The sequence below is a fragment of the Fonsecaea monophora genome (assembly GCF_001642475.1).
Source record: "Fonsecaea monophora strain CBS 269.37 chromosome Unknown Scaff19, whole genome shotgun sequence".
NCBI classification, from domain to species: Eukaryota; Fungi; Ascomycota; class Eurotiomycetes; order Chaetothyriales; family Herpotrichiellaceae; genus Fonsecaea; species Fonsecaea monophora.
Window position 1 is genome coordinate 47,423 of NW_019173950.1, and position 21,481 is coordinate 68,903.

Genomic DNA, 21,481 nt, shown 5'->3' on the forward strand with positions numbered 1-21,481 from the left:
GTTCAGGAGGAGTGAACGGAAGACAAAATGGTGGTTGTTGAATGCAAAGGCCTCCGCCAAATTCGCACCCAGATTGACACGGGGTGGAAAACAATGTCCGCCAATGATTAATTGATTACAAGAAACGTCGATATCCACCCTCTGAACCCAATCCACCAAACCAGAATCTTCTTGACCTCTCCTGCAGAACAGGAGAACGATACATGCCCAAGCGCAACGAGCGCATTCATCGATAGTCGCCGTCCGTGGGAGCTCGACGTCGGCGGAAGAAATCTTGGACCTTCTTAACGGCTCCGGACCTTCCACCGTGGTGTGCCGGTCCCTGCTCCTGATCATATGCTTCAGTAAACTTGCGATTATTTTTAACCAAGACTCCCCGAGCCTGGCGACCTTGTTGGATTGACGGTCGATCACTTGGTTGCACAACGTCGGGATATGCCATCATTTGTGCCATGGGCTCACTCTGTTGGCGTTGGTGTACGGTCTGCCCCTGCGGAGCGTAGACAGCCGTTCCGCCATAGACGTCATTCATGGCTTGCGTGGTGGCAGATCGTGGTGTCTGATACTGGGACTGAGGCGGTCGTGAAAAGTTGTTGTATTTGACCGGCCGTGACGCTTCATACTGTCCATCAGTGTTCGCAATATGTTGGACCATCTGTTCCTGGCTGGTTGTCGGTCGCCCCGGTGCCGGAGGAGCAAATCGTTCAGCTTGCGGGGTGCCTGGTTTGGATGAATATTCGTCCTTTGCACTCCCCATCAGACCTTTGAACGACATCGAACTAGGAATAAGTGAAAATCGTCGTACCGGCTTCTCTGTTTGCGCTTGGTTTTCCATATCTGTGCTCCTCTTCTTGCCCAACCCAAACGAGAAGGATCGCTTGGATTCTGTTGACATCCGGGGTTGCGCATCCGAGGGGTATTCCTTCATACTGGTGGGCGGATACTTTCGCCCGTTCTTTTGTCGCTCTACGTCTTTCTTCACAACGGAATTGGATCTGCCAAAGAGCCGCTCTCCTAGCCCACTCAATGTACTTGAACGTCGGTGATGAGCGGTTTTCTGCGGTTGATGCGAACTAGGCGGCGGCATAGGCGTCGTCATCGGTTGTCCAATGGAGTTCTGCGCACCGGATTGTGGCAGAGGACCAGAAATGTTGTAACCTCGACTGGTCTTGGTAGGCTGCGTGACGCGACCCTGAACATTGGTTGCAGCCACTGTTGGCGCCACCGGCTGACCATACGATCCCCGAGAGGGTAGACGAAGGTCGGATCTGGTATTGACCGGGCCACTTGCAGATGTGATTGAACCCTGGGTGCTAGGTCTGGTTACGAAGTGGCTGGTCGGCGCCGGAGCTGTGCCAAACGCACTGGTTGAGTCTGATACCGATCTAGGAATCTCTCGAACTGGACGTACAGGCGGCATCTTCTGTTGCGAAGGCACTCTTTCTCCTCGTGAAAGATTGACGGGAGGGTCCTGAGGCAGTGGTTTCGATAACGATATTGGCTGCATAGCAGCGATACCTTGGGGCACTTCCTGAGTGCGACTGACCGTCGGTTCTGTCGTTGTGGCGGATTGCCCACGGGCCGTATGAGTCTGAGGAGGGACATATTCTGGTTGTAAAGTATGGCGGGTTCGCCGTGAACCGGTAGAATCCTCATCACCTTCGTGTAGCAGCGCTTCTGGGGAGCGTGCAAGTGCGGCAGGAGAAGCTCGACTATGTTTCGCCGGTACTTCACGTACCGATGCGCTTCTATTGACGGCGGGCCGTTCATCATCTTCTGCCACAAGTTAATACTATGCCATGTCAATAACAATTAACGACTTACCAGCTCGAACACTACCGTGTGGGATCTCGGCGACATTGGTGGTGCTGCTAGTCATGTCGGATACCACGTGCTGGTATTCACTGAGCCAGCTGTGTCGAGCGACCTCAAATAAGTCGGCGCGCTTTCGAGGATCTGGAACTAGGATACGGCGAAGAAGATCTCGCGCATGGGGAGTGACGTATTCCGGGAAGGTTAATGGAGTCGTGGTGATGTACTTGTAGAGGAGGTTGATGTTGTCGCCTTCAGGGTTTGCAGGATCGTCGTCAAAGGGCAAGTATCCAGCCAGCATGGCATACTTGAAAAGGCATTAGCGGGCGCAGACAAACGAGAATGCATGATCACAAGTACTCACCAGAATAACACCGCAACTCCAGACATCAACCTTCCTCCCCGTATAAAGAGAGTCACTAACTACCAATTCAGGGGCCGCATAGCAAGGGCTGCCACAACTGGTTTGCATCAGGTCGCCTCTCCTCATTCCGCGGGCGTCAAGTCGATCAAGCTTGAACTTCCTGATAAACTCCTTGTTACTAAGATTGTACACAATTTCATCAGACAGCTCGTCTTTGGGGTCGAATGTGTTGGCGAATCCAAAATCTGTGATGATGATGTTGCGATTCTGGTCGAGAAGAAGATTTTCCAATTTCAGGTCACGGTGGACGATTCCTTTCTTATGAAGGTAGCCGACGCCAGAGACAAGCTGAGCGAACAGCCTCCTAGCAGCAGGATCCTTGAGATATCGGTGATTCAAAATGTAGTCGAAGAGCTCGCCACCAGAAGCATATTCCAAAATGATGCCAATGTGTCGTTCTGTCTCGACCATTTCGTGGAGTCGAACAATGTTGGGATGCGCCAGATCCCGCAGGATGGAAATCTCACGATAGATCTTGGGAAGTCGTGTCGGGTTGGAAGCCACAGTCTCTCTCCTAATGAGCTTGATGGCCACTTGAGTGCTGCCGTCTTTTTTCCAGCCTAATTTCACCTTACCAAATTCACCTTCACCTAGCGTTTGGCCAAGCACATAGTCCCCAAATTGGACGTCCTTGCGGCGAGATGATTTGGAGTAGTCTTGCCGACGAGCTGGCCCTGGAGGAGGAAGAAGATCGTCGTCCAGAGCCGGTACGTGTCGAGTCTCTGGGTTCATGGGTTGAGCTTCGGCTATTCTCTCTTGGGCTCTTTCAATATCTTCCTGTGGATCAGATACGACCACCCTGCTGATGACATCGCTGTACTCACGCGCCAGCGTCGCAGCGGTGTTAGAGGGATGCATGGTGGCTTCAGATCGGCTTTGAGTTGGGGCGGTGTGTGCACCTCGTTCTCTTGTCCTCGCGGCACGGTGTGGACCCTCGGGACTGGCAGGACCCTTTCGTCGGTTACGTGCAGCAGATGCAGCAGCCGTTGCGGTATCATCCCGTGACCTATCTCGCGTTTCTTCATTGTAATCTCCGACACGATTCTGAACCCGACCAGCGTGTGAATCTGGTGCATTTTGTCTCGCCTGTCGTGTTGCAGCTACTCTTGCTTCTAACGGGGCAGATGAGGGAGCCCCAGGGGTACGTGGAGAACCCTGCTGTTGAGAGGACGTCCTGGGAGGAGGAATCGGCGCGCCATCGTATTGGTCATGGGCAGTCGATTGATTGCGAATGTGATAAGGCAACGTCGTTGCTGGGTTGTCATATGAGGCGGTGGTGATAGGAGTATGGTCTTCGTGAGAGGTGTAGTTCAGGTCATCGTCGTCTTGCGACGGGTAGTACTAGGAAGCACGAATATCAGTATTGCGCTGAAGTCCCTCTCTTAATATTGATTCCACAGCGCGCCCAGGACTTACAGGTTGATTCGAGTAGTAGCGCTCAGGATCTGCGCCATGTTGATGTTCATAGTGATAGCTTTCAGCTTGCGAGTACGCAGCAGCGCTTGACATGTGTTGCCGGTATTGACCTCCAGCCGTGTCCGTAGACATCCTTCAACCACCCAGAGTCGTGGGGTCGACCACGCACTCGCACCCTAAAAAGCCAGAATCAGGATACGCCAAAGGTAAGTTCGAGGATCTGCTGTCTGAAGGATGCAGGAACGTGGTGAAGTGAAGGGTTGTACACTAAATTGAATGACAAGGTTAGTGGCTGCACTGAGCTAAGGACTCCAGCCTACTCACCGAGGGACCGTTCCAACTCATCCAGAGGCCCGAATTATGAAGAGCACGCTTCGGTGTGGAGGGCGTTCAGGGCACGATGTGGTGTGAGATCGCTGGATCACTGTTGGCACCAGTGAAGCAGGGAGCTAGTGTTCGAATGCCCAAAGGACAACAAACTCTGGGCGAAGGGTCAAGGATGAACGCCGAGCCTGCGACGTCTGCAACAAGATGAAGGAAGGCCAGTCAACCGGATGTCAACAGACAGGGAACGAAGTGAGGCGAGGCACAGGCAGGACTGCGGTCATTATCGCGGGTACAGTGTAGGTCTATCGAAGTCGTTCGATTTTGAGGTTAGGGTAGAATCGACCTAGGCGCTCAAAGGAGGTGGATGGGTGGTGACTGGCCAGCAGGACGGATAGGCGGTGAGACAGCGAAGGAGACTCGTATGTTTTTATTTTGTTGCTTCTAGGGATCGAATAAAAAAGCACGGTGCTGTTGTTTGGTGGGAGAAGTGCGGCAGGACAGATGATTGCGAGTTGTTGTGGTTGACCGGTGAGAAGACGGACAACGCAGCAATCCCAGCACCAGCAGCGCAGCAGCAGCGCAGCCAACTCGCTTGTCCACCCAAAACCCCCCAAAAGGGTGGCCGGAAAATTGGCCACGCTAGCCAGCAAGCGATTTCTTGTTAATCACAGTTAGGCTTGCTAAGGCTGTTAACTACTTGAACCGAACATCGACTCCGGATTTCTACTTGAAAAGCAGCTCTTTACTGCCTGTTTCATTCCTCTAAAGCTACAACGTCCGCTTTCTCTGTGCCGGATACCTTGACGCGCTGGGTGCTGTACGCAGGGCAATTATCCTGTGTAGAGATGGGGCCTCAGGGTATTAAGGGAATCCACTCCACATTAAGCATGAATGAACCACATGGTCCTCTTTGATGTCAATGAGAAAGTCAAACCGCGTTTGAGAAGAAGCATTGTACACCTTAGAGCCTGTGGAGGCGGGCGGGCTGCGCATCCTCGAAAATGTGACTGATAATGGTGTTTCTCTTTTCCATTCGATCCGAACGACACATGCTACTGAAGACAGAGGCAGAGAGACCTTGGGTAGTCTCTGTTAAGAATGACTCTGTCCACAGTTATGGAATGGCACTTGACCTTGACGCCGAGAATAGGGGTCCGGAGCCAGATCCACCCAATCTCAGCGCAACAATCACCCGAGCCTCTCTGTACCTATGTACACGTGAACGTGACTGATCATCGCGTCAACGGCGTCGAACCATTATTATTATTAAATCGCCTTCCCCTGCCGTCTCTGAGACGATGATTCTCCTTCGTACTCCAAGCTGAAGTCAACGTGTCGGGAGAAAGAAAATCCACCGTCTCCTTCCAACAGCGAACATGATTTACTCTAGCGAAATTTCATCTGCGCGAGAATCTCCAAACGCGAGCACTCTGGGAGGCGTTTGACGCGCAGCCGCAATGGGCGGAACAAAGACCATGTGCCCACAGGTGTGACCCGTGATTTGCTTGGGGGGTTTGTGGGCGAGTGGGTGAGCCACCTGAGCCTCGGGGCCATCCAGAGTGGCTCGACCAACCACGCGTCGGCAAAGTGCAACTGGCGCTGGTTACACTCTCGGTGGGTTTTGGTGACTACGGCTAGAACGAACTCCTTCTGGGGCATCCCCTGTTTGGCCCAATACAGTTGCGCCACACCTATACGAGGACAGTAAGTAAGCCCCGAGGGTAACAAGCCGCCCCAGAGTCCCCAACAGGTCCACCATCCTTGAGTCCAAGATCGACACATGTGAACATTTTACATTAAATCCTGCAGCGCATCAGTGCATCAGCGCCCGTTGCTTCTGTGCATATAATGCAAGTCTAATTCGTGCAGGACAGACAAACTCGGGACGATTGAATGGCCGACTCTGAGATGCAGTCAGGAACTCTGTCCAAGTCCAATGCGATTCTCAAGGCATGGTTGAAGTTTACTGGGACCAAGCGGCAACCCAAAGTGACGAAATGGCGGTCAAGCGACTAGTACGTGTCTTCGAGTCGAGTCGAAAGACAATAATAATGTGTCTCGGTTTCAGCCACTTGGGCCCAGCGAATGTCGTGCATGCAATCTGCAATCCATGCTCAATCCGGTTTGAAAAGGAGAAAAAAACGAACCGTGGGTACGGACGAGGTAGCAGAACACGACCCGCGCCGATACTTGCCATCATCTCATTGGCCTGCAAGTTGACCATTGCCTTGCTTCAGCCAGCTTGAAACATTCATACCGAAAGCATCTGAGAAAGGCTTGGAAGGTCCCAAAAGCTAGGCCCGAATCACTATCATTCATCGTCTCATGAAACACCAAATCAAAGCATCTTAAAAATGTGTCATCACTTCTCCCGCACATGCTGACCCTGCAGTGTTGAGCCCAAAGGTTCTCCGACCCCCGAAGGATATGAAGGCGGTGCATTGACCGCGTTGCCATAACTTTCAACTCCATACCCGGGCTGTCCTGCACCGCTCTGCGACGCTCCTGAATAAGACGAGGCATAATAATCGTCCCGCTTTTCGTCGGGCATATATGCTTCGGCTGGCACAATGCCTCCGTCTCCGGAGCCGACCACGAGTTGTTGCCCGTTTGGCATGCGGCCGACCACCATGCCCTTCGCCACGGATTTGATTACTGCTCGACGGGACACGCCCATGGCATCGATGTAGACAAGCCCCACATTCTTGACACCACCAGCCAGGCCTTGCGCCACGGTACCGGCCTCCTTGCCGTATTTGTGGCTGACTACGTTCGTCGCCGCCGCCGAGCTTGAAGCCAGAAGGTTGCGACCTGCCTGATCGATGCCATCAGCAATGGTGGAGAAAGCAATCATGGATTTGTTGAGAATGCCAGGTTTATAGTCCTTGCCCAGCTCTTTTCTGTTCTTTTCTCCTTTCCGAGCCAGTGAGGCCCCGAAATTCTGGGCATATCTACCCAATTGACCAACCGTCTTCGCGCTGAGACCAACAGCCCCCTGAGTAAAGGAATGGATCTGACGAATGCGCGCGTGGGTGGCAGGGGAGAATGTCATAGGCTTGGGATTCGGCTGGGTTTTTCTTTGGAATGAATCTGCGCCAGATGACATCTTATTAGCCAGGTAAGAGGAACTCGTCACAATTAGCCTGGAGGCGGTCGCAGAGCTTTGGACGACTCGCGACTTCGCGTAAGCCGGATGTTTCGACATTTCGAGATAATCTTCGGAAACGTTGTCGACCCGAATCTGATTGCCTTGCCCTTCGACAGGCAGCTGTATCTGGACGGGAGCTGTGTACAACCTGTCAGTAAAACCCAAATACGGGAGAAGTAGATGACACACGTACTTTTCGATCCAGGCTTGACCGATGTCTCCTCAACCAGCGTGTAGTTGTCCTGAAGCTCTCCGATTACGCTTCCATTCTCTTCGTCAATAAGCACAATTTGGCCATGTTGGTGAGGGCGCTCCTTTTCAGGCTTGGGTGTCCCAATATAACCCTCTCCCGGTCGATAATTGTTCGGATCGTAGCGCTCGAATCCTGGAGGTGTGCTATGTACACGTTCCAGGAACGCCGTACATTGGGCAAGAATGGTCTCAAATGTGTCTACTTCGTCTTGAGTCACCTTTCCCGGCCCGCTGCCTACGGAAGGGAACTGCAGCCGGATAAAAGCCCCCGCGTCAGGCCCCAGATCCCATCGCGGTATCAGGTAACTGCTGGGAGGTTTGTGATAGATCTGGGTAGTAGCAGGCAGGGGGAGATCTAGTTCCGGAGGCAGATGGAGGTGGAGGTAGAAATCTTCTTCGGGCGTTGCGCTGGTAGGTTCTGTGCTTGACAAGTCGGCAAAAGGTGACGCAGTCGGCACCATCAGCAGCGACAATGTCTGAGGGCCAGACGTCGTGATCAGATGTTCCTCTCCATTCTGGACAGAATAGGCAGAGATATTGTTGACGCTGTAGAGCACCTGCGGTTCAGAATGACCGGCAGACATGATAAGACAGCCAATGCAAGATGGTACCAAGGTACCGGGTAACGTTCAAATGGATAGAGAGGGGTAACAGACACTTTTTGCGCACGGCGAGGGAAAACTGGGCGACGAAACAAAAGAAATCAAACCTTAGGGGTACAATCTAGGGCGGCTATCAAAGATTCTTAATATATCCTTGACTTGGACTTGAATGCTGGGCATCATCGGTTGTCGCCAGTTGAATGGATGACTGCGTGAAAAGTGGGCGCCAAAGGGTCGCAACTTGCGCAGGATGGCTGGATCCCGTAGTGAGCGACGTCAGAGTCCGGTTGCTGCGCCACGGTAAATCTCAAGCCACAAGTTGTTGTCAGCCACAGGAAGCCACTGCAGCTCAAATCGCTTGGTGTTCGTGGCGTTCTAGACTGGCAGGACTGGATCATTTTTGGCTGGCGAGGGAGGCTGGGGAGGCAGGAGGTGGGCATCCTATCATTTAAGAAGAACCAAGGACTCGCGCTTCTCGTCCAGAGGTCCAGAGTTGCCAGCGGCTCTCCTTGGCCCGTGAAATAGGATCCGAGAAGTCGCCGATCCTTCGATATCCGCGTGTGGCCCGCCCTGGCCGCCTAGCAGGGGATGTTGATGAGCCGAGCACCGAGGAATCTGCTTCTGCAAAAGCCAATTGCGCAGGACAGCCACAGCTTTGACTTGCAATTTGTTGCCCGAAACTATCCCTTCGGAGTCTGGATCAGTCTTATATACACATTCGCCCTGGACCTGAGCACGACTCTGCCGGTCCTCACTCTCAACTCCTGAAAAGTCAACATGGCCGCCATACCGAGAACGCTGCGACCCCTCGCAAAAGCTACTACATACATTGCGCCTCTCTCACCAGCAACCAGATCCCTTCCTCGAAGAAATCTTCTGCCGTATGCTCTTCCCTCCCTCTAGACCCCCGACGTTGGCTAAACTGGCATCAGCAAGCGAACATTCACTACTACCTCAAGGCGGCGCTATGCTGAACCTTACATGCCCGATGACATCGACACGGCCTCCCTGTCTCCGACTCCCATCACGCACTTTTCGGAGACCGAGAGAATGCTTGCAGAATCTGTCTCCAGATGGGCGAATGAAGAGGTTGCACCAAAGGTGAGGGAGATGGACGAGAACGAGCAGATGGACCCGGCCGTCATTGAGCAGATGTTCGAACAAGGGCTCATGGCGTTTGAGATTCCCGAAGAGTATGGGGGCGCTGGGATGAACTTCACATCTGCCATTGTGGGAATTGAAGAGATTGCCAGGGTCGACCCTTCGGTGTCGGTCATGTGTGATGTACACAACACGTTGGTGGTGACGGCCGTTCTCAGATACGGTAGTGAAGCATTCAAGAAGGAGTGGCTTCCGAGGCTGGCTACGAACACTGTCGGATCATTCTGCTTGTCTGAACCTGCATCAGGCTCCGACGCCTTTGCACTGAAGACCAAGGCAGAAAAGACATCAAATGGCTACAAGGTATGTCTCTTCAAATTTTTTTTCAGTTGCTGTTTGGTGTCGGGCTCTTTCCTGTCATCCGATTTACTTACAAAGTACTAGATCAACGGTTCCAAGATGTGGATAACGAATTCCATGGAAGCCGAATTCTTTCTAGTTTTTGCCAATCTTAACCCCGAGGCCGGGTATAAAGGTATCTCGGCATTTGTCCTGACCAAAGATATGAAAGGCTTCAGCATTGCCAAGAAAGAGAAGAAGCTTGGTATCCGGGCTTCCAGCACCTGCGTTATTAATTTTGACGATGTTGAAATTCCCAAGGAGAATCTCCTGGGTCAGGAAGGGCAAGGCTACAAGTATGCAATCAGTCTTTTGAACGAAGGGCGTATTGGTATTGGCGCGCAAATGACGGGGTTGGCTCTGGGCGCTTGGGAGAACGCTGCCAAATACGTGTGGAACGACCGGAAGCAGTTTGGCAAGTTGATCGGTGAGTTCCAGGGCATGCAACATCAACTTGCGCAAGCCTATACCGAGATCTGTGCCGCCCGCGCACTGGTCTACAACGCCGCTCGAAAGAAGGAGGCGGGCGAAGATTTTGTCACCGATGCCGCCATGGCCAAGTTGTATGCCAGTCAGGTTGCCGGGAAAGTCAGCGGACTAGCAGTTGAGTGGATGGGAGGCATGGGGTTTGTCCGTGAAGGCATCGCCGAGAAGATGTTCAGAGATAGTAAGATCGGGGCCATCTACGAGGGAACGAGCAACATCCAGCTCACCACGATAGCCAAGGCGCTGCAGAAGAAGTACACATCATAGGGCGCCGTTCTGGGCACTCGTGTATAGATCGGATATTGGGAATGTCGACACACTGTACAATGAGGTTGTCTCCGGACCATTTTTCGCATTCGAACTTGACGTTGGCGACTTGAATAGAAGGTGTTCGACGGACGTAGCACTCGTCCGTGGCCGTGGATGTGGCTATTTGGGAATTACTTCCCAATTAGTCAGTCTTGGCTCTTACATAAAGACGCCATGGATGCCCTCTGATGTACGAGGTATTTCCGGTAAAATCGAACTATACGCCACAGGGGATATCGCGGGCTTCGCGATCAGTCTATAAACGACAAGGCGGATCACCCCTTTCCAATGCGGCCGCATGAACCGCCAGCTGTCTCACCATCCCATCTTTTACTTCGCTGCGCTGGGCTCGAACAGATTTCTGCAAAGACCTGTGCATCACCATGGACGTCGACACGGCAGACCAACCCGATAAAGCCCCTCAAGCCTGCGTATCCTGTCGAAAGCAAAAGAGAAAATGCGACAAGTTGTTGCCCAGCTGCTCGTTGTGCACTCGCATGTCCCGGCCTTGTGATTATTCGGAGACCGCCCCGATTCCTACCTCTGAAGACTTTGCCATGATGCGACAGAAAATTGCTGACCTGGAAGCCCGACTCGAAGGTCGACGCTCCGAGGGCTGGCATGGACCGATGCGATCTTTCAGCAGAAGCCCGGGCACGGGGAGCGAGGCTGGCTTTGCAACCGACAGCAATGTCACCTTCCCACCTGCTTTTTTCCTCGACGCCGAAGTCTATGCCGAAGCGCAGATGACCATTCCTCGACCCAACATAGCGGTGCCCCCAGAGGTTGCGGCGACGGTGGGAGTCTCGATCCTGGACATCCAGGACATTGTCGACCGGTACTTTGCCAACATTCACACCTGGCTTCCTTTCATCTCCAAGAAGCGCATGCAGTTGACACTGTCCAATCCCGCTCTGGAGCTCACTCTCGACCTAGCACTCCTCCTGCTATCCATGAAACTGGTCCTCCAAGTTCCCCAGGGGGATTCCCAGAGTATTCGATCCCCGCTGTACAATCTCACCAAGAGCTACGCCACGATGGTGGAATCGAGTGGATTGATGTCCTTACAACTGCTGCAAGCAAACATCTTGATCGCGACGTACGAGCTCGGCCATGCGGTCTATCCAGCTGCTTACCTAAGTACTGGACACTGCGCAAGGCTAGGACATGCTCTGGGTCTCAACGACAGGAAACGTGCTCCTCAAATGTTGAAGAAGAAATCGGGATCGTGGGCGGAGCTAGAAGAGTTTAAAAGGACGTGGTGGGCAACAATGCTGCTGGATAGGTATGTGCAACTATACCCCTATACGGATCTGAAGCTGACCTTTGGTGGAGGTATGTCAATCTAGGTTCCTCAGGTCACCCTTTGTCTACCGATGACCCTGTCCTCAATGAAACCTTGCCGGCAGACGACGACCTCTGGGACGAAGGCCACATAACGACAAGTGAGCCCCTTTACGTGACCTCGCCCACCAACGTCAAAGCCGGAGCGTTTACACGAACGTGCCAAGCGACGCACCTCATGGGGAGGCTCGTCCGACTCCTCAATGACAAGATGCTTGATGCCCCCATGCGATTTTCAGAAGCAATCCAACTACATCGGACACTGCAGGCATTGGCAAACCTACTTCCCAACGATGTCCATCACGTTCCCGAGCGCTATGGAACACCCTTGGCACTCTGTTACAGCAGCCTCATGCACCTGTGTGACCCTTTTGCCTGTACCGAGTCCAATCACGGCTTCCATACTGTCGAAGAGACTGAGATGCAGACAATTGCAATCGCTGGGCTGAAGTCGGTTGCATCAGATGTACTCCGTTTCAGCCAGCTGTGGCACATGGGCATGCTATCGAATCCTGCGGCAGCAAGTCCTTTGCTTGGTGATTGTTTATATTTTGCGGCGACTATATACGCATGGCTTGCCCAAGAAACAGGAGTCAGGGAAATGGGAGACGCCTACCATGTTCTCAGAAAGGTGTTGGAAACAATGTCTTCCCGATGGGCGGTAGCGCAGCAATATCTGATTTTGCTCGACCTGAGTAAGGAGCATCTGTATGCGGATTCAATACTCGTCTGATGGAAAGGACCCCCATCAGTCGAGGTGTTTGCCAATATAGAATCTCAACCAATTGCAATGATAATGATGATATGTCAAAGACTGTGTCATTTGAAATGAATTTAGAAGGCTGCAGTCACGCACCTGCGCCCCTGTCATTTCATTAGATTTGCTGCCACCTTGTCACAAATCAGCCTCCAATCCCTCTCCCTCTCAACCTCCGCACGCACACCATATTCCACAAGTCGCTCCCTCAATCCCTCCACAATGAGATAAACTCTAGACTTGCTGCCATGGCCACGACTGCAGCAGCTTCTTACAAGGCTCGCAAGGAAGCCTTCGTGTCCAACCTCTACGGAAGTTCCTTGACCGAGATCAATTTGGTCACGCTTGTTGCCGCAGTATGATTCCTCTGCAAAGCTCCATCTGCGGCCTCCACTCACGAACCATGACTGATTGATATTCGCAGGCCGCCGTCTTTCTCTGGACTGCTTTGCAGAAGAACTACTCATTCTTCACGCCGTCCTCTCCGGTCGCTTTACTCGCCGACTTCCTGCTCAATGTCTGCGCTATTTTGTTCGCAATCACTCTCTATTCATCCGCGCCGCTGGCCTTAAACGTCTTTCTCATCACGCCGGCGGTGCTCCTTGTATTCCTCAAGACTGGAGCGCAGTCGACCACTTCTTCGGACGGTTCAGCCAACTCATCGGCTAGGAAACCAAGGAAGCCAGCCAATGTCGATCCTTCGGTTGTTAGTGGCAGCGAGACTAGCAATTCCAATGCTTCCCTGACCCTCCCAGTTCGACCATTCCTCACTCATTACCGAGGCTCCATGCTCGTTGTGACCTGTTTGGCTATCCTAGCTGTCGACTTTCCCATCTTCCCTCGTCGATACGCCAAAGTGGAGACATGGGGCACGTCGCTCATGGATCTAGGCGTTGGCTCTTTCGTCTTTTCCGCCGGTGTGGTCTCTGCTCGAGCTGTCGTCCGCGTCCGTTTCAGTGACCAGGCCTCTCCACAAACCACCTCCTCCAACTTTGGCAGTCGTTTCATCAAAGCTTTTCGACATTCTATCCCTTTACTCATCCTCGGCTTTATTCGTCTTTACAGCGTCAAAGGACTTGACTATGCCGAGCATGTCACGGAATACGGAGTTCACTGGAATTTCTTCTTCACCCTGGCATTACTTCCACCCTCCGTAGAGATCTCTGACAGCCTAAGCAGGGCATTCAAGTCCTACGAGGTCTTTGCGCTCACTCTGGCTGTCGTCTACGAACTGGTCCTTGACAACACAGACCTTCTGTCGTATATTCTCATTTCTCCTCGAGGACCCGGTCTCTTGTCGAAAAATCGTGAAGGAGTGTTCTCCTTCACAGGATACCTGGCGATCTTCCTCGCAGGGCGTGGAACCGGAATACTCTTAGTCCGGTTTAACGAACCAGTTCCCAAGGTCACGAAGCAGTCGAGCCCGAGCGATGTCACGCGCCGTGAGAGAAAATTGGTCCTCAGAGGCCTTTTCGTCATGTCTCTCGTCTATGGTTTCCTGTACTGGGCAACGACGAGCATCCACATGTTCAGTCTCACAGTATCCCGCCGCCTCGCCAATCTTCCTTACGTGCTGTGGGTCGTGGCCTTTAACAATGCCCAACTCTTCCTGTTTGGTCTGGTGGAAGACTTCGGGCCAATATTCTCCTACAATCCGGAAGACAAGGACAGGGTTCGATCTGCAACCAGCCGCATTTTGGCGGTATATAACAACAATGGGCTCGTCGTCTTTCTGATTGCCAATCTATTGACGGGTCTGGTCAATCTGACTTTCAACACGCTCGATATGCCTCCACTAGAGGCAATGGGTCTATTGATAGTTTATGCCGTGATGGTCACTGGGGTAGCTCTAGGACTGGACAAGAGCGGCGTGAAGATCAAGCTATAAGGCGCACGAGCTAGACCCAAGCTGTTACCTGGTACTTCTTCCATGGAGCCACACAGTCCACTGTTCGTGGACGGCCAGCAGCCCTCACCCCCCAGTGCTCAAGAGCATAGCTTGAGTGGCTGACATCTCCTGACAGTGTCATTCCACCAAGAAGGCTCTTTACCTCTTACACTCTACCCATCTAGGAAGGGTGAAGAAGACGGCTCGAGCAGAGAGATGACATAAAATCTGGCCATTTGAAAGCATTACAAAGGATCCAAGCCTAGCACGACCCACTGGCTGCCCTAACGGAGGACACGCTCTCGTCAGCTTCAGTAAGCAAGATTATGCAACCCACGATCTAGCGGCAAGCAAAGAGTGTACGCTAGTGCTGTACATGTGCAAGCGGCCTGTGTCGAAATGTTCAGGCATGTCGCGGGAAGGATAGAAGGGGATGTATTGTATGTCCACAGCCTAGTGTTCACCCGTCGATTGTTCAACACCGAACGTTAAGTCCGATTTACAGGCTTCATGTACCACGGAGCGAGAGATTTATACACATACGTACCGAGGTAGAGACAGCGAAGCGTGTGTCCTATACCGAGTACATATTACGTACTATATTGCCGTGTAATATACAAGAATAGACATGGACATGGACATCTGTCACAACTACTCTGCCATTTCTCTGCGGAAAGATGGCTAACCCTAGGTAATTTTTTCATGGACTTGATATTGAAGAGACTAGGCCAGACGATATCAGAACAGCAAAAAGACGGGTGGTATCTCTCGATCTATCTAGGTATTTAGGTATCGACAGTAAAGTAGATGATGGCGTCCCTGAGTAAACATACATGTCCTGTTGTTGTTGTTATCATCATCATCATCATCATCGTTGTGGTATTCATCACCACCTGTGCGTTGTTATGTGTACTGCTCTGCTTCCTCTTGCATGGGCTTCCCTCCTCCCACCCCTTCCCGGCTGGGCGGTGTTGAACCCGTAAGCTAGCCAGCTACCATTCCACCTGGACACCGGTGCTCGATCGCCCTCTGAAGAATCTCTCAGTCACGTCCTATGGTTTGCAGCATATCGCCAACACTATTTCCTTCCAAGAAAAAACCAACAAAAAAAAAAAAAAAAAAAAAAAAATTGCCCACAAAGCGGTCGAGGACGAATAGATCAGTAAAATAGGTAAAAGGAACATAAACACCCAAAACCAACATGCTCGGTACGTTCTCACTCAGTACGGCACAATCTTGGCCCGTTGGACGAGATCCCGGGGCAAGTCTGATTCCTTGACCAGGCCGAGGCGGAGGCAGTCGCCCCAGAAGAACATGGCGCGGTCTTGGGCGTAGGCGAGGTAGTCGAACTCGTCTTCGGGCTCGTCGGGTTCGTCACCACCAGCATCGGGGTCACCGTCCGCGTGAGACGCTCCGTCTTCGCGTGCCGATGTCGTGTCTGTAGGGTCGTTGTTGTGCTGGGGTTCGGTTTGATGATGTTGTGGTCGGTCAGACTTGGCTCCTCCGTCCGCGGTGGCTGCTTGATTAGAATCGGTGTTCTTCTCGAGGTCCTTTTCCGTGGTGGTATCGCAAGTGGAATGACAATCAGGAGTGTCCGCTGGGTGCCTCACCACGACATCTCCATTGCCTTCCTGGTGTGCCTCCTCTTGTGCTCTTCCCTCTGGTCGATCCCAGTGACTCTCCAATTGGATCCGTTGCTCCTCTTCAGTCAGGGGGTCGGACATTGCATACGCATGTTCGGTCTGTTGATGTTTGTCGTCGCCACCCTCCTTGTTCACCAAGCCCTTCATCTTCTCGACAACCTTCTTCTCTCCTGCGGATATCATCTCCGTCACACTCCTTCTCCTCTCCTGGATGCGCTGGCCCATTGTCTTCAACGTCGCCTTATTTTCCTGCAATGCGTCCAGCTCCGGCACTTTGGCCTGCACGATCCCCCACGCCACCCACTGTGCCGAATTGGCAACCCGCCACATCCTCGTTTGCTGCAACAACCGATTAATTTCTTCTTCCTGGGCCCTTTCCCGTTCGGACTCTTCTTTGTCGTAGTCACTTTCGGCGGGCCCCTCGAACCCGCTACTCCCTCCCCAAGCATTCGGAACTCCGCCTCCTGGGGTTCGAGCATCGAGCATGAAATCGCTGATATTGGTCTTCTCCCGGGCCTCCATCTTTGGCGTCGCACTCGCCGAGGGGTTGAACTGCGGCCGGTGCATGACATAACTCCTCACAAATCTGTGTTGCTCCTGCTCGTTCGGGTATCGTCGCGTGTCACATTGAAAGTTCTTGTCGGGGGGATTGTGATAGTTGTAACACCACTCGGTGAAATGGTTGGCGAATTCCAACCCGACAGGATTTTGTGCTGCGTACTCAAAGTCGATGACGACGAGTTGCTTGTGTTGATTCGATGGTCGAAGGAGTGGCGACGTGCCAGAAGGTTGTAGGCGCATAAGGTTCCCGTATTGAGTGTCATTGTGTGCGAAGACGAGCAGGTCGCGGATTCCCTCGACGCCACCACATTGTTCGATTAGCCACTGTCGATACGTGTCGTAGGCTTTGCGGAATACAGGCCATTCAACACCGCAAATCAACCCTCGTCGGACGTAGCGCGCATTCCCCCTCGACTTTCGCCTTGCTGTTCCGTCTGCGACCTCCTTGTCCACCTGATGGACCTGTTCGTCGAGCCAAGAGATGACTTTCTCACACCGGTCGACCCATTTGTCCCAGTTCACAAAGACCGCGGGGCCTGCAGCGAGTTCAGATTCAAGCAAGTCAATCCCTTCATGAAGCTCGCGCATTCGTTTGGCAATTTGTTTCGAGGTCTCGGGAGCACGCAGATCCTCCGCCGTGAGGGTTTTGGCATTGAGAAACTCCTCAAAGCGGCCGTTTTCGAAGGACCCCAGGAGGCGAGGTCCGATACTTTTTCGAGCAAGGCGACGAAGGATCCCAAGTTCGGCTTCTCGGTCAATCAGATGTTCAACCTGGGGGCCGTAGATACGAAGAAGAAGAGATGTAGGGCGGCGTCGGGAGACAGGGACGGGCGGGGCAGAAGGGTCGGAAGGGTTGTGGGCATCGTATTCGGACATATCTTTGGGAGGATGGACAACATAGACAGCGTTGGTAAGGGCACCGCTCAGACGCGCAACATCAATATCGGCAGCTCTATCAATTGGGATGCGGCGCCAGCCCTTAAGCTTAAGTGTATGCGTCAAGCGGACAATATCCTTTTTGAACGTCACCCAATGCTCATAGTCCTGCCTCCTCGCACTATCGCTGGTATCCACATCTGCCGAACCGCCAGTGAAAGCCATCGTTTTGGTATTATCCAGCTTCGCTTCAACATTGGGAACCAAGATATCTTCGCCGAAGAACTCGGTGTCTGATGAAGCTGGAACGGAGCGAGGAGACTGTTTGTATTTCTTGCCGAGGGATCCTCTTCTCAAAATGGAGCTTGAAGATTTGTGGAGAAGTTTTGAGGTATTGGTGAAGGAGAAGTTTTGGAGGATGTTCTCAAGCCTCTGTAGGGACATGTCTTGCTCATCGTCAGGGGCGACTTCATGGGATCTAGAGTTGTCGGTCTGATCGTCGGGTGTCTTCGGCGGCTTGTTGTGATGATGGTGATGGCGACGATGCCTTTGCTTCTGTCGCTTTGCCTTTTCATCCTGAAGCCAGTCGGTAACTTGGGTCAAGATAGTGCGGAGGTCTGGCGTTTTGCTCTCTGCTGTCGTTCCTGGAGTCGTGGTACCTGGTCCGGCCGACCATGAATCAGGGGGGTTGTTATCGTCCAGGCTGAAATACGACATGGGTCTGTTAAGGGGAGCACCGGCAGGGGAGAGATGAGAAGAATGGGAATTCGAAGAAGGCAGAGCGGGCCGTCCGGTCAACTTCTTGCCTGAAATACTGGCGCGGTGAAGTTTGGGGCTGTGCAAAGCGACAAGCGTGGGGGATGTTCCTACAGCATTACCCTGGCCATCTGTGAAGACATTGATATTGGGCTCGGGGATATGCTCTGGCTCGTCGAAGATGGTCACACCTAAGAATGCATTAGAGATCTGACAGAGTACATCATTTCTGACCACGAGCCTTTTTATCTTGCGGCAGATACCAAACAGGAAAAAAAGAAAAGAAAAGCAAACACAATGCCAGGTGCCACCACGTAATCGCTGGAATCCGATTGTTCAATGGAGACTCTTTGTTTCCCACAACATCCCACTGTCGTGTGCTCCAGAGTCGCGTGACGGACAACCCTCGAAAGTGCTTGAGCGACAGGAAACGGGCAACAGCGCACGTGCATGGCTCATCGTATCAGGGGAGGTGATTGCGGTTGCCCCAGTCAGACGCACGGGTTTGAGCGACGGCGTGAACATGGAAATTATGCAGCAAAAGGAATGACAAGGTGTGGACACAATGTCACAATGGAAATGCGCGAGGAAAGTCATCGATCTGCACCATGCGCCACCGTCTCCAGAGATGCAAACACCAACACATCAGAAGCAAGGGGATTTTGTTTGTTAGGGGCGACGCATGGGGGGTTGGGGGTGTGTGTTTGTGGTGAGGCGGTAGCCGTACCTTTCTGTGGCCCTGTGCGTGGCGAGCCGCTTGCTTTCAGACTTGGGTCGGGATATGAGGGCGCCATGATGAAGTGAATGGCTCGCCCGACTGGGGCTGTTTGTTGTAAATCGATTTTCAGCCTTTTCTAGCCATGGATAAGTAGGAGTAGGAATTATAGCAGTGCGAACGGAATGGTGGATGGACGTCCAGCAAAAGTGAAAGGCGGGAAATGATGGAAAGCGGAAAAGTGGAAAATGACCTCAGAGGAAACCCCAGAGGCAAACAAGCAACAGGCTGCATCCAAGGCTGAGCACGTGCTCGCCACAATTCAACCGCAGTCACACACATCGAACCATCGCACTCAACTACAACAAGTGAACCTGACCCAATGTCTTTCTTTCTTTTATCCCTACCACTAAGCACCAAGTACACCAGTACAAGTATTTTCCTTATTTCTTTCCCTACCTGCGACTCGGTCAGCCAGGGAGAAGAAGAAAATAAAACGAGATAGCAAAAGACTGAGAGGAAAAAGGAGAGAAAAAACATAACATTCAGCTCGAGTTCTTTGCTGCATCATGGACAATATACAGATTCCCTCCCCCGAACCTTGACGACCAGCCAGTGCCTGAATCACTCCTCCCCTGCCGTCCCAGTCCTTTCCTTCCCTAGGTCATGCTCTTTATTCCAGTCAAACGCTGGCTTTGTTTCATCACTAATGAACCGTTACCCATGCATGGATATCGACACAATCAAAACTTTCTTGTCCCAAGTCTAGTCGAGACTGCACAAATCAAAAGCCTCCCAAAAGGGTTCGCTCAATGTCACCGATCCAGGCTCTTTTGATGAGGCCTGTCGCGTATTCTCGTCACTGGCTCGCCTCTGGCTCTGGGACTGCCGTTTCGACTCGACGTCGCCAACTCTTCGGGATCCTCCACGAGATCCGACAGTCCAAAAGCACCGTGCTCGACATCGTAGTTTTGCATGAGACCTGCACTCTCCGCACTAGCGTGTCGACTTCCGCCCGATAACATGCCACCGGGACTGTACGTGAGGCTGCTACTTCGTCGGTGCGGATCCAGGCTTCTTCTCGATTGCATACTTCGTCGTGTCTGTAGGCCGGCTAGAGCGTCGGTCGGGATCCCATCTTCATCGGGGATTTTCCCATTGAGTAAGCGATGGCCGTCTGGATCTCCTCTCGATAGATTGAGTAGGTATACCCCCGAGAAGATGACGAGAAACCCGCAGAGAAGAGAGAGCGTGTTTGTCGCGTCCGTCGTGTTGAATCCCTGGAACAGAATAAACGATGCGCATAACGTGGCGGTAGTAAATGTGACGTAGTACAAGGGATTGACGATCGAGGTCGAAAACTGGCTGAGCGCCTTGTTGAAGTAATTCATCTGCGTGAGAATGCACACGACCGTGACAACCATAAACACGTACGTCGAAGGGTGTGAGAATTGGTTATTCCCCGCGAAAGTCAGCTTGACAGCAATTCCAAACCCCTTGATCGACATGACCGACACCGATCCGGCAGTAGAACAAATCGACATGTAAATCAGCGGATTCTTCTTGCCGTACACTGGGGCAACTTTATAGATCATGACAAGGCAAAAGACAACCGCTGCCAGACAATAAATGATGAACGCTGTGCGGGAGATGGATTAGCAAGGCCCGTTTTCTCCCTCTGCGTGAGCCAAATTGGGGATTTCCCATACCTGGTTTAATCGCATACGCCAGAATCTGATCCACTGTCTCAATATCCTCATCGGGCGGCGCATGAAGCACAATAATCGCACTACCAAGCAGACAGATGGCACATCCCAGTTTTCCCAATACTCCCAACTCTTCCCCAAGAAAATAGGCTCCAAGAACGGCTCCAATAAGCACACTGAGCGCGCCCAAAGGTGTGACGAGAACGGCAGGCGCAAAAGCGTATGCTGCGAAATTGGCGGCTTCGCCAATCACCAGCGACCCTATCCCTGCCCACCACAGCGGCGTTTTCATATATGCGTACCCTTCCCCTTCAAACCCGTGTTTATCTGCGGCGTCGTTGAGCCCCTTCTTGGTGATGACAAAGCTGGTTCCGATTGCGAGTGTAGAAACGATGGCTAGGGTGAGACCGATGTATTTGTCCTCGAGCATGTTAGACACGTGGTGCTGGCCATCGTGGCCGCCAGATACGTCCCCCATCTTGGCTTTCTACCTTTTTCTGCCTTCTCACTCTCCTCGTCGCAATCTTCACTGACCTTTTTCAAGTTGGATATCGTGTCACTAACGGACTCCGATCTCACCAATTGAAAAAAACGGGGTTTCGAGACGCGGATGGCAGGTTGTTCTTCTTCGAGTTTCCGAAAGATCGAAAAGAGTAAATAAGGAGTGAGGTTCACTGCTCTGTCGTTGCTGGAATCGCGTGCATCTATTAGAGTGTACTTCTGAAATCCCGTCTCAGATCTCTAAACAGACACGGCTGATCGGTTTCGAAGGGCTGTCGGCTCGAGGCAAGCAGGGAGCGAGGTGGACTGCAGCAGCTTGGACAGGACCGTTGAGATTTGGCTGGAAGTGGTACTAAACGAGAGACTGGGTGCTTTTGTCGGAAGAGGAAAGAAAAGGCAAGTCGATGCTTCTTTCAACCAAGGGAATGGGCGCAGAGTACGAAAGAGGGCGGGTGGGG

The 21,481-nt window shown here is 52.4% G+C and overlaps 6 protein-coding genes across 6 annotated transcripts; 2 read left to right on the plus strand and 4 right to left on the minus strand.

Moving 5' to 3' along the window:
- Positions 1–226: 226 nt before the first annotated feature.
- Positions 227–3,784, minus strand: AYO21_03698 (hypothetical protein; the record flags this gene model as incomplete). The annotated part of the gene is made up of 4 exons (XM_022653672.1): positions 227–1,776; positions 1,825–2,119; positions 2,177–3,577; positions 3,653–3,784. 4 exons carry the CDS (start codon positions 3,782–3,784, stop codon positions 227–229), a joined length of 3,378 nt encoding a protein of 1,125 aa, XP_022513915.1.
- A 2,557-nt stretch (positions 3,785–6,341) lies between these two features.
- On the minus strand, positions 6,342–7,963 carry AYO21_03699 (hypothetical protein; the record flags this gene model as incomplete). Its single annotated transcript, XM_022653673.1, has 2 exons — positions 6,342–7,264; positions 7,321–7,963. 2 exons carry the CDS (start codon positions 7,961–7,963, stop codon positions 6,342–6,344), a joined length of 1,566 nt encoding a protein of 521 aa, XP_022513916.1.
- Positions 7,964–8,758: 795 nt separating this feature from the next.
- AYO21_03700 (hypothetical protein) lies at positions 8,759–10,234 on the plus strand (the record flags this gene model as incomplete). The annotated part of the gene is made up of 3 exons (XM_022653674.1): positions 8,759–8,862; positions 8,914–9,445; positions 9,527–10,234. The coding sequence occupies 3 exons, from the start codon at positions 8,759–8,761 to the stop codon at positions 10,232–10,234; spliced, it is 1,344 nt and encodes a 447-aa protein (XP_022513917.1).
- A 425-nt stretch (positions 10,235–10,659) lies between these two features.
- AYO21_03701 (hypothetical protein) lies at positions 10,660–14,265 on the plus strand (the record flags this gene model as incomplete). Its single annotated transcript, XM_022653675.1, has 5 exons — positions 10,660–11,611; positions 11,686–12,156; positions 12,211–12,328; positions 12,616–12,733; positions 12,802–14,265. The coding sequence occupies 5 exons, from the start codon at positions 10,660–10,662 to the stop codon at positions 14,263–14,265; spliced, it is 3,123 nt and encodes a 1,040-aa protein (XP_022513918.1).
- A 1,220-nt stretch (positions 14,266–15,485) lies between these two features.
- On the minus strand, positions 15,486–18,895 carry AYO21_03702 (hypothetical protein; the record flags this gene model as incomplete). The annotated part of the gene is made up of 2 exons (XM_022653676.1): positions 15,486–18,292; positions 18,829–18,895. The coding sequence occupies 2 exons, from the start codon at positions 18,893–18,895 to the stop codon at positions 15,486–15,488; spliced, it is 2,874 nt and encodes a 957-aa protein (XP_022513919.1).
- Positions 18,896–19,631: 736 nt separating this feature from the next.
- Positions 19,632–21,000, minus strand: AYO21_03703 (hypothetical protein; the record flags this gene model as incomplete). Its single annotated transcript, XM_022653677.1, has 2 exons — positions 19,632–20,455; positions 20,526–21,000. 2 exons carry the CDS (start codon positions 20,998–21,000, stop codon positions 19,632–19,634), a joined length of 1,299 nt encoding a protein of 432 aa, XP_022513920.1.
- Between the last annotated feature and the right edge of the window lie 481 nt (positions 21,001–21,481).